A 12,243-nucleotide genomic window follows, 5' to 3' on the forward strand; every position below is an offset into this window, starting at 1 on the left:
TCATTTAGGGAGCCAAAAGTAGTCTCTGTATGCAGAGTTAGAGAACTGAAAAAAATATATAATAAACCTGCAAATTTGTAGAATTGAAAGAGCTTCATAGAACATTAGAATCTAGAATTTCCAACACTCTTTCATTCAGTCTAAATCATTTGAAAAGAACAGTTTTAAATCATCAAAATCTCCATACCAGAAATGCTGGAAACTGCTCATTTGAATCCAAAAGATTTGAGAGATCCCAGGAACAATATAATTAGCCAAAACTTTGCAACTTTAAGTTCCTCCAAGGTTCTCATATTGCAAGACAAACATAGGCCATTTGTTAGGGAATCCAACTCACAGCACTTCAAAAACTGGCATTTCAGATAGCAATCTCTTTCTCGTACTTACCACAAATTGAGGTAACTACACGATGGGCTCCCGAGAGCGAATGTGGCATCTCGGTCCAAGTAATTAACACCTCGAGCTCACATGGAGCTACTAACCTTGGTTGGTTGAAGCTAATAAAGGAGTCTCTTCAAAATAAATCTTGAAGGTCAAGGATATCAGCCAAGACACCAGCTGCAGTAGTGTCATTACCAGCTCCAGCGCCTTGAATGACAAGAGGTCGTTCGTTATAGCATCGGCTGTAAACCACCAACTGCAATTGCACAGAACGGTCAATAGTCAACTTCCACATATACCGATTTCATCTAAGAAAATGCTAGAGTTTCTTTACAATTAAGACCACGGCAAAAAAGGGTAAAGGTGTTACTTATTCCTCCTTTCTATGTGCATAGTGATCAAACTATTATTTTCTCTGTCAAACTTTCAAGAAGGGTTCTGAATCAACATTCAAAAACGAGTTATAGCATAGTTCAATTTAATGCGACGTACATCTTAACCTTCGGTATTTATAGTAAATTAGCAACGGTAGGCACTCTATTTTGAGTGGAGTGTCGATGTCAAATCTAGATACGCTTTAAACATATGATTTGGAGTACCACCTAGGATAGGCGGGAGATATATTTAGTAGTTCACTGATGATATATTTTCTTCTTCCAAACCAAATTCCAAAATAGTTTTTAAAAAATATTCTACCAACTATGTCTCCTTCGAGTTTAGTGTCCAAACTTTTTCAAAAAATAGGCATGTTCTCAATGCCTTTGTTTATGTCCATATTTGTTAGGATCTTGAATGTAAGAAAACAACAATGTAACTAGTACAACATCAATGAAAAATTATAATAATAATAGCCTTTCGAGAAAGTTATCGCTCTCCCACGATCCGCTATGGATGCATATTTCCCCAAAATTATGTCAATCTTCCTTCTCTCTAACTTTCCCTATTTATATCCTAATAATACTCCTAATAATATAATATGTCACTACTAATATCCTAATAGTATTTTCAATATATCCCTATTAATACTCCAACAATATCATGTTCATGTAACTTAAATAGTACATAAAAGATAAAATCAACTCAAGGAAATTGTAGGGCTAGGATGCGATCTATATCATAAACATTATAATGTAACACATGCAATGCAACTTCATTGGGTTTTTAGGTGGTTGGGAGGTGCTTACCACATTGTCACTTCCTCTCAATCTTCCCAATGGAGAATCTTTGGGAAACTCTTGGAGTCCAACTTCACACCTAACCAATAAACAAAACAAAACAAAATCAAGAACTCTGACCAATATAGTTCAAAAGATACCCATGACACTAGCAATATCGAGCACCCGCTATAGTCCCAGACCGTAGAGGCCAGCGAGAGGGAAGGGAGAAAACAAAAAGTTTGGAGAGAGGAGGATGGGAGAAATTAAAGGAGAGAGGATAGGCATGAAAGGGAGAGAGGTGGAAAGCACCTCAAGGGTTGTCTCCTAATACAAACCACATAATCACATATTTGCTGGTCAGATACCTAAAAGCTAGTGTTTACTAACTAGAGAGACACAGATAAATTTTATCTAAGACTAAAATTAATTTGTCCTTTCAAACACATAAAAGTTGAATTGTCCTTAATTATTTGTTGTTTATCTTTCCTTCTTAATAATCTAAGATGAGGATAAACAATTGTAGCTAAATAACATTTTTGTCTACTCAAGGCAAAATAGAACGTATGCAATACTTGTAACATAAAAGACAAAATCAAATGTACAAATAATAATACCTCGAGCTTGAGCACTCAACCATACAGGCATAACGTAACACATTTCCTCTTAAGGAAGCCTTGGTAACTCTCTCCTGGATGTCATTGTCTAGCGATAAAACTCCACTGTCTAGAAAGTGATCAATAGGCATAACATCAGGTCCCATTTCTTTCGGAAATAAGCTTTCGACCTAAGGAGATGAACTATCATTAGGGCAGGGCAGGAAATTCAACACAAGGGGATGGATATACATGTACAAATGTTATGTTTCTTTTTAGGTTAAATTACGAGTTTAGTCCCTAAAAATTTTAAAATTATGTCTAATAGGTCTCTGACGTTAAAAAGTGTCTAATAGGTTCCTCAATTTTCAAATTTGTACCTAATAGATCCCTGACTATTAAACATTTTCTAAAACTCACAGACTTATTAGACACAGAATTAAAAGTTCGGTGTCCGAATACATACAAAATTTAGGGACCTTTTAGATACATATTTTTTCAATTTTGTGTCTATCAGGATCGTAAATTTTTAAAAATGTCGAAAAATTCCAAGGACCTATTAGACACAAAATTAAATTTTAGGGATTTATTAAATTAAAATTCAAAAGCATAGACACAAGATTAAAATTTTAGGCACTTATTAAACACTTAGGAACCGATTAGATACAAAGTTGAAAGTTCTATCGCCTATTAGATACTTTCTAAAGTTGAATGGCCTATTATACACAAGCTTAAAACTTCATAAACTAAACTTGAAAGTTAACCTTCTTTTTACAAGAAACTTTCAACGTGATACGCATTTGCTAATTTGCTTAACTATATTATATAAATGCATGCCTTATGTTTCATATGCCTTTCTAATCATAGATACACACTGTCTAGTGTGTATATATTTTTACTTCACGAGAATTCTAATCATAAGCATGAGAGTTCTTCAAATGAAAGAACATCACTTCTAACACTGACCTTAATATCATCCAAGTCCATCTGCTGACCAAGAAGTCGGGCAAGGATCAGAGCCTATTTATATATAAACATAAATAAGTAAAGCAACTACATGAAATCTTCTAGTCCAGTTTTAGAATCTATTCAGAGTTTATTTTGCATAAATAATGGATCTTGTTAGCAGATAAAATTTATAGGACTGTACTTTAAGATAACTTGCTCGAAGATTAAAATTTGAGTAAATGACACGCAACATAACAGAATGTCTCTACATTGTAAATCGAGGGACAAAAATAATGATAAGAGAGAGTGCCAAGTTCAATCTTAAGATATTTGGAGCATAAACATTAAGGAAGTGCAATGATGACGACTTAATTTTGATGCTTTAGATATGCAAAAATGCCATCAAAATAGCTTCCTGCACTTAATGAATGAAAGAAAAGGAAATACAAAGGTTCTGAGTGGTATAGAGCTCTCCACGAAAAGCTAAACAACTACCTCCTTACTCTTGCTATACTATTGCCCTATATACTTGACTACTTGTTCCTACATAATTCCTTCCCACAGTCCCTATTCTCTATTACAAAATATTCCCTTCCGGCACATAACTAACTCTCCCTCACTCATGTTATTTTCCTTATGCACTCCCCCTTGTGTAAGTGGAGCGTACCAATATTCGATTCTACCTATCACATTTCAATTCACGTGTCTTTTGTTTCATTGCTTCAGATGGATTTTCGAGGACCGATACATAATTCTAGAAAAATGTGGTATGAGATTGTTTGAACTACAAGATCAAACAAGTTGGCAGCAGAAATCATTCACTAAGCACAGGCACTTAATATCAGAAATCATGCGCTAAAACCAAACCTTTCTTGCAACATCCATACCCCCGAGGTCATCACGTGGATCTGCAACAATGCCATTATAGAAAATAAGTGTGTTAAATTTTCTTACCATGCATAAAAAGATAGATAATGTAGAACACTGAGGACATGTTTACACGTGTGCTCATCTCTATGAACTCAAGCATGTGTTCCATTTAAAAGTAACCTAATCCTTCATGTGCTTTTCTAACAATTCATTTTCTTCTTAAGTCTTTTCACTCAAAGTACCAATAAACAAGGTATAGAACACAAATTGCCTCGTAAATTTGCATAATTAAGATCATATTCCCCATTGACTACTATTCAAGTTCCATATGGTCTGGGATAGTATCATTTTGCATTTAGATATATTGGGGATTGTAAAGTTCACAAATAAAGAGCAAATATTATGTTAGACCCACTTCCAAAACATGAACATGAGAGCTGCAACCCTTCTTGGATGTGGATGAGTCCTTGGATGGGTTTGGGAGACAGATAGGGAACCACTTTAGCATTGTGGTTAACACTAAACTAAATTAGAGATGAATGTATAGATGACCGATTGTATTGACAACATGAGGGACAAGCTCATCGCTCTTGGATACATGCTTTTGAAGGGCAATGCAATGGGTAACAGTTCTTAGTCATGTGGTGAAGGCCGCCATAACCTCGTGAACATGGAGCAAACTGGGGGGCAAGTAGGACTTTAAGGGTAGCTCAAGGAGATAGGCAAGAGATCACCATCATCAGTGATTTTGAGGAACCATATGATAGGGTAGAGTGTGAGATCTTAGGAGGGTGTTGCTTATGTGATATCTTCCACCTAGCAGTGAAGTGCCCTGAAATAAAAAAAAAATGCAGCTCGTGGCACACCAGGTTTGGTTTTCCCTTACGCAGGAGAGAGCTTGAAAGGAGGGGGATGGTAGATATGGGGGATTCCAACTCCAGAGTGAAGTCCAAGAGAGGGACTATGTATTTTTGCTTTTAATCCCCTTCAATTAAATCAAGCTTGCACATATGCTTAGTTATTGGCAATTTCAGGTGTTCGTAAGATTAAAATTTTATGCAACGCTGTAGAGAGGCTAAATATCCTCTTGTGACTAAGAGAAACTTTTTGAGGGTGGCTTCTTGGCAACATGATGAGCTTGACACTAAGCCTCTACTAGACTAAGCACCTGATTAAAAATTATTAAAAAAGAAAAAAGGAATGTACCAACCATGAACTTGACATGCAAGACATTCAGAGATGGGCTATACAGGTGATCATTGAAAAGAAAGATTCTATACTTTTCATAACAGGCAATGATGATTTATTTCTCCCATGACATGGATCAAATGTAATGATACTACTTGAAATATTACTTCTTCTAGAAAAAGAATACTAATTTAAGTATTACTATAGACCTGGTTCTGTGTAACCTAGGTTTTTAGCAGCCTTAACAACTTGGCTTAACGGCTTTCCTTCTTCAACTTCGCTCATTATGTACCCCAGTGTACCTAAAACAAACATCAGGATGCAAAATTCAATATTTCCTAAATAAGAAAAATATGTACGAAGCAGTATGCCAAATACAACGAAACCTTGGAGAAACATAATATTGGAGTTGAAAAGAAATTATTCATAGAACAGTTTGATACCACTCAAACTCCCAACAATGTGATGAATAGGATCTCCAGAAGATAGCATGCGTGTTAAGGAAGCTATAACAGGAAGTCCAGCACCAACCTACCATAGGAAAACCAAGTGTTACGAAGTCGCATAAGTTACATCCCACTGATATGCCTGTTACTCAATCAGGGAACATGACAACATCATTCTAGCTTAAGTGAGAAGCAATTAGAATTTTTTAAGGAAATAAATATCAACTCAATCTTACTCCAAACCCTAAACAAAAATAAGAGTAAAAAGTGGCATAACATAAGAGTTCTCTAGTCCATGCAAATTAATAAATAAACAAAAAGGAAAGGAAGGATCAGCACACACACTTATGGTATATCTGACTTTTAAAAGAGAGAACATTATCCAAGTTCGAAAGAGGAATACACAAAAACAATAATGAGCCTTTTCTGTAGAAGTGCTTTTAGGAAAACTACTAATAAGAACCTAACTTTGTGGTTTGTAAATATTAAAGTTATCATGCAACCATTCACAAGTTTATGATTTTCTAAGTAAAATTAACCACATTTGTTCTATAAAAAAATAGGCAAGAATAAAGTAAGAAAAAACCAGGAAAATATCCTACAAAAAATAGTAAACCAAATATATTCACTTATTTTTGTTCTTAAAAACAGGTATTTTAAAAATAAAAAAATCCAAACAGCATTAGATCAGTTAAAGACATAAAGCTTCTTCCTGTGACTAATGATACACACAAGGACCTAACTTCCCTAGGAACTTTGACTTTCCAAATCAAGTGAAAAGATAATGTTATGGTTTTGAAGATTCTATCTTTGATATATATTATTAAAAAAATGATCCTGAAAGCTTCGCGGGGACTACTTTACGACAATGGACGACGAGAGCTTAATAAAAAACTGACTAAAAGACTCTTAACTCTGTCTATACCCTTCAATCCAAATTTTAAGGGAATTTAAGCCTAAGTGTTATCCATTCACCTGCCTCTTCTGGGTAAAATTTATTCTAAAATAAGAACCCAAGATGACCAACTGCCACTAAAAATTAGTGCTATACTTTCTTATTGGCTAGTGGTGAGGTGAGGGCATACGATAAGGAAACTCCTCCAAAAAGGGATTTGACTATCTGTCAGCTAATCCTAATTTCAGTTAACCCTAATTTAGCTGGAGATTAAATTCCTTGAAATCCTCTTTTTCCTAAACTTTCTTTTTTGAGATGAAACACACTTTTAATTGAATTAGTGAAAGTTACAATGGCCTTCACACATGATACATCTTGAAGGTTCAAGTCTAAAAGAGTTGAGTAACTCTGTTAAATCAGATCATTGGTTTGTGTAGAGCTAGTAGCTACCAATCAAGAAACAATTTACTCTTTAAGAACCTCAGCTTACTAAAATATGTTATCTTATGCAAAATTTGGCAAAGAATTTTACAACCCTCTTCTCTCTCTTGCAGAGACCTTGCATATCTGTCACAACTCTTTAACATGTCTTTGTTTTGGTTACACGTTCTTCGCCGGAAAAAAAAAATTAGCAACATAAATCCATGATATTACTTACAGTTGATTCATGTCGAATGCAGCGTGGATGCATAATCAGTTTGTTGTAATCCTCCTGTAACCAGCAAATAATAAATTTGTTCGAAGTCAATTGTTTAGGCTTCTCAGCCAAAATAATACAAGAGAATAAATGTGAGGTGTCTGTCCATAAACTCCTCAAGAGCATGTTTAAAATGATAATAAACATCTTGCAAGCAAAAGGTTTTGTGGCCTAATAGCACTGGTTCCTTAAACAGTTTCCTTACTCCCAAAATCTCCAAACTCTGCATTAGCCAAATTGAGAAGTGTAGACCATGGTCTAACTGTATAATATTGGGTAGTTAAGGAACTCATGGATCTTTGATAAGGGGTCTCGAACTTATGATTTCTTCATAAAATTCATGACATTTACCATTGGTCTTCAGCATTTCAAGAAAAGCATTTTATATGAATGGTAATGAACTCAGTCGATGTGAAAGACCTAATGAAGAGAAAAGCATGCTGGTAGCCTGGGGAATTCACTTGACCAAAAATTATAGTTGCATTGCATTTATTGAAGATATAAGAGGAATATATTACAATTGTAGAAGTTAAAGGCTTCTTATTTGCCAAGACAATGCAGCAACCCAAGTCAACCACTTGCTTTAACAAACCAACAGTGTCGGAACTGGCAGAGCAATCAACACAGGCTAGACCTACAATAAGACATTGACAACAAAAAGTGACGATCAAAGTTGATATAATATAGAAATAAGTATATACATCTGTTTGGAACCAGCATTCAAATCGTGTGAGACACAATATGAGGGAAAGTTCAAAAACCAAGATCGTACTTTAACTAAAATGTTCAGGAGAGAAAGCTATATCAAAGTTCACATAAGCCACAAACCTGTTGCTTTACCAAGAACGGTCGCAATATCAATAACGTTTCTGGTTGATTCTGTTCTGGAAAATAGTTTGCACTCACCTGCCACAAAATATTACACATATGAAAATCATAGATTAATGATGAACGAAAATAAAGAAACCTTGCCTAGTGTGCCCCATTTTCGGTTCTACAAAGCCTAGATCAATAAATGCTTATGGGTCATCCTTTCAAACACCAAGAATGTTGTGGGAATGTGCTCTAAAAAGGAAGTGAAGAATTTTTCTCAATTCTTGGGAAGGAGAAATTGGAAGATGTCTAATTATGCAGCTCCCCTTTGGAGTTTTTAATCTAAAAATCTTTGCAATTATTATTATTTTAGAGTAAAAAACTAGAATTCTTTTGTGATTCAACGTGGAGGAACTTTAATTCTTTTGTCTATATTCGTTGATTACCTTTTTAGTACTTTTCACAGTTTATTAAAATTATCTTTGTTTCCCTCCTTCGGTGTGCAGCCTATGTTAAGATGAAGAGAGCTTGGATCACTTGTTCTTGCATTGCGATTTCACGGCTAAAGCTTGGAACTGTTTGTGCTCTGTTTTTGGGCTAGTTTTTTGTGCCCCAGATTCTATTGATGATTGGAAGATGGGGTTCCTAATTGGGTGGCAGCTTAAAGGAAAAGCAAGAATTCTGTGGAGATGTGCTTCTAGAGCCTTGATTTGGCATATTTGGAATGAAAGAAATAATAGAGTTTTTTAGGGCAGTGAAGTGTTTTTTTATTCCCTTAGAGTGTGCAGCTTACTACTTCTTTATGGTTCTTAAAACACAAAATATATATATATTTTGTAACTACAGCTTATCCATGATTCTTCGTGATTGGAAAGCCTTGATTCATTAGTTGTTTGTTGGGAGAGGGCTTTCTCATCCTCCAACCCAGGTTGTTCTTTTGTTTTGGTGTTAATATATATTGTCTCTTATCCAAAAAAATAAATAAATAAAAATACAATTATCTTTGTTTCCTGTCAAATATATATATACATAAACATATACAAGTTACAAAGCCATAAGATTAGTATTAATTTTTTCAAATGAAAATTATAAATAAAAGGTAACTATAAAGGAGGACATCACCGAGTAACATACCCCAAGATCACATTATCATATCATGATTCATTAATACTAGAAGTTATACATATAAGATGTATGAATACTTGAAGTTCAAACCATGAACATTGGAATTTTTAGGCTTTTTTTTTTCACCACTTTCTCTACTGGATTAAGAAGATTGCGGAATTACCAAAACTACTAAGATTTGATAAAGAGGCACCACCCAACTTGACATTGCAAATTTCCAATAAAATCTTGTCATTTAACTCAGTTGTGAGCACATCGGATGCAACAACTAGTGATCTACTATCGCATACGCCTATAACTCGCAAGTGGACCCCCTGTCAAGCAAATTGGTTAAATTTTCTAAAGGTTAAGTATAAAGGAGGATGCAATCATGAATTATTTACCTCAAAATTGAAAGTGAAAAACTTAAATCGAAGTAACAACTCTAAGTTTTGGCACAATGGTGGACATGCCCCTTTCCTTCTAGGTGTCCCAAGTTTGAATCTGGATACCAATTTTTTTATCCAAAGCAATAGATCAAGTAATAACTCATGAACCTAGCTTCTAGGTGATGGGTGATTCATGTGTTCAAAAGGTGCCTCCAGCAAATTTCAAAGAGCATTATCAAAGAGGTAATTATTCTTTGGCTTCAAGATCAGCTTCCTAAAACCAGCAAGATTCCCTCTAAATCAAGGTTGAAGCAAGGTTATGTTACTTCTACGAGCAATTCGTTGAGACTAGGAAGCCACGTAACCTACTGCAACTAGGTGAGATTGAGATCAGGAAGTTACCTAGTCTAAGTGAGTCCATGCCAATAACTTGGCTTGAGTGAGATCGAGTGTATGCTAGCTCTGTCCTAGTGAGACCAAGTGTTCAAAACTTGACCTGTGTGAGATCAAATATATGCCCGCTAAGTTGTCTAGCTAATACACAGACACAAATGTCCCGAGAAGGTTACATCAAACGTGCACTTGATAGTGTGACATTGTAGTCTACTCCAACCTATCACATCCTGCATTGTTGTAATTATGATGGCACCACAGCCACTCATAAACCACCAACTCACCTACAACATCCTTCATAGTTGAAGTCATGACTGCTAACTACCTATCAAGTTACAGCAATTGATGATTAGCTAGTGTGACTCTACCAGTAACCTACAACTAGCAATAAACAGTAACGATATTGTCTTTTCTCTCTTGATATATAAAATATGAAGAATATATGGATGTTAGGCTCCCTGCAAAACTGAAATTCTGTCAAACTCAAGACTTAAACTAACTTAAAACTTTGAAAGTGTTTGGAATACGCCACACGATGTCCAACACCTTTTACCTTTGCAAGTAAGTTCCAACTACACACACTCCTCCAGCATCATTGTCTCCAATCTTACCATCTCCAACCAAGTTTTCGATTATCGTGGACATGACTAGTCCAATCAACTCTCCAACAGAAACCCCATTTGCCAAACATGCAACAGGAAACATTTATCCACATAACAATTAAAAACCTTCTGCTTGCAATCCTAAGAAATCAATGGATTCAATTCGCCATCAATGCAAATCATGGAGAAGGAACCACACCATCGATTACAAAGTTCAAACTCCAAACACTTGCGATCAAAAGAACTGGACATAACCCTTAACATTATTGAAACACCCGGAAATTACTACTCATATATCTCGAGAAAAACGTCCAAATCAGGCAGAAAGGGAGGAGAAGAAATGCCTGTTTAGCGTGAAGGGGTCGGCAGGAAACAATGTGGTGGAGGAGCTGACGGCCAACGCCGCCGCAGCCCATCACAAGCACAGGGATGATCTTCATCCTCTAGGCCACCGGTGCAGAATCTCCTCTGGTTTTTAGGAAATTTGTTTGTGCTGCCTTCAAATCAACTTCTCGCTGGCTTGCCCTTCACTGAGCTGATCGTGGCCACTGTTGTGAGGTAGCGTCGCCTATATAAACGAAGCAATCAACAGCAACTAGAGCACATAATTTCCCATTTTTCTTCATCGGATGATATTTGTCGGTAAAAAATAAAAATTTAATCTTTACCCGACCCATCAAATTCACATACGGTGTGGTTTACTTCCCATCAATATTCAAAATTTTCATCTATTTTATTTTCAGAATTATGCTCGTGTTGGTAAAAAAAAATATATTTTTTTAGCGATACAGAGGTAGAAAATTATGATAAAATATCTAAACTTCAGGAAGCAAGCAAGTTTGTCATTCTTCAAGCCAAATTCTTTCTCTTAGTATAAATTTTTGTTACCTTTTTGTTGTTGGGTAAAATTAAGTGTTGGAAGGCATTCTCGCCCTTACACGTGGCCTACGTTGATTGGGTCCCAAACAGTACACGTGGCATACGTCATTTATCTCCAAGTTTCATTACCTCGATTTTATGTATGTGACCGAGCCGACGTCTTGTGTGGCCGAACTAATCTAAGCTCCTTTAGATTTGCTCTCATCAACTAAGATGAAATACCTAACTTCACTTCGATTAAGTCCCAGACTCCACAACAACACGTCGTGATCCACCCCAACCTTAAAGAGTCGTTGAGACGCTGTCAGGACAGTTGTCGAGGAAGTCGCCTATAAATAGACCCATTCACTCCTTTTCTCAGGTACGCGAACAACTCAATTCTCTCTCGAGTTGATTTGGACATTTACTGACTTTGGCATCAGAGTGCTTACTCTGTTTTGCAAGTCTTTGCACAACATCTGGAGTTCATTATCCTGCTCATCCTTGTCGATCTGACGTTCGCGGGGTGATTATTTTTCTGATCAAACATTAAGTAACATAATTAATTTGCAAACTCATTTCAAATTTTTGAACCATGCTCTCACATAAGAAAGAATTTCATTCCTTTAAATTAAAAAAAAAAAGCCCTTCATCGATATTATTTTCTAATTTGGGAAACTATAACTTTCTAATTAATTACTTTATAATTTTTATTAGTTATCTCTTATAAGCAATAAAAATGTTGTAATCTTCATCTTTAGTTAAAATTATATACGATTTATATGATATTTTCTATTAAATTTCATAATATTCATCTTAAATAACCTAACAAGTTAGGTTTTCAAGTTTATTATTAATTTTTTTTATATCTTTCATTGATTGATTAGGGTGGAGCAATACTACGATGGT

The 12,243-nt window shown here is 35.5% G+C and overlaps 1 protein-coding gene across 1 annotated transcript; it reads right to left on the reverse strand.

Moving 5' to 3' along the window:
- Positions 1-112: 112 nt before the first annotated feature.
- Positions 113-11,074, reverse strand: LOC111024068 (Glyceraldehyde-3-phosphate dehydrogenase-like family protein). The gene is made up of 12 exons (XM_022301649.2): positions 10,821-11,074; positions 9,277-9,427; positions 8,004-8,081; positions 7,694-7,809; positions 7,137-7,190; positions 5,581-5,668; positions 5,347-5,439; positions 3,947-3,987; positions 3,098-3,151; positions 2,153-2,322; positions 1,566-1,635; positions 113-637 (listed from the first exon to the last, which is right to left on the reverse strand). Exons 1-12 carry the CDS (start codon positions 10,914-10,916, stop codon positions 515-517), a joined length of 1,134 nt encoding a protein of 377 aa, XP_022157341.1. The 5' UTR covers positions 10,917-11,074; the 3' UTR covers positions 113-514.
- Positions 11,075-12,243: the final 1,169 nt, after the last annotated feature.

Source organism: Momordica charantia (assembly GCF_013281855.1).
Source record: "Momordica charantia cultivar OHB3-1 chromosome 6 unlocalized genomic scaffold, Mcharantia_2.0 BLBB01000006.1, whole genome shotgun sequence".
Classification (NCBI taxonomy): Eukaryota; Viridiplantae; Streptophyta; class Magnoliopsida; order Cucurbitales; family Cucurbitaceae; genus Momordica; species Momordica charantia.

Bases quoted from the DNA above. Each gene is read 5' to 3' on its own strand.
- LOC111024068 (XM_022301649.2), bottom strand. From the start codon at position 10,916: ATGAAGATCATCCCTGTGCTTGTGATGGGCTGCGGCGGCGTTGGCCGT. The intron at 5,669-7,136 runs GTAAGTAATATC...TTCCTATGGTAG, and splicing joins GCATTCGACATGAATCAACT to GTTGGTGCTGGACTTCCTGT. The intron at 3,988-5,346 runs GTCTATAGTAAT...GCATTGTTGCAG, and splicing joins CCTAGGTTACACAGAACCAG to ATCCACGTGATGACCTCGGG.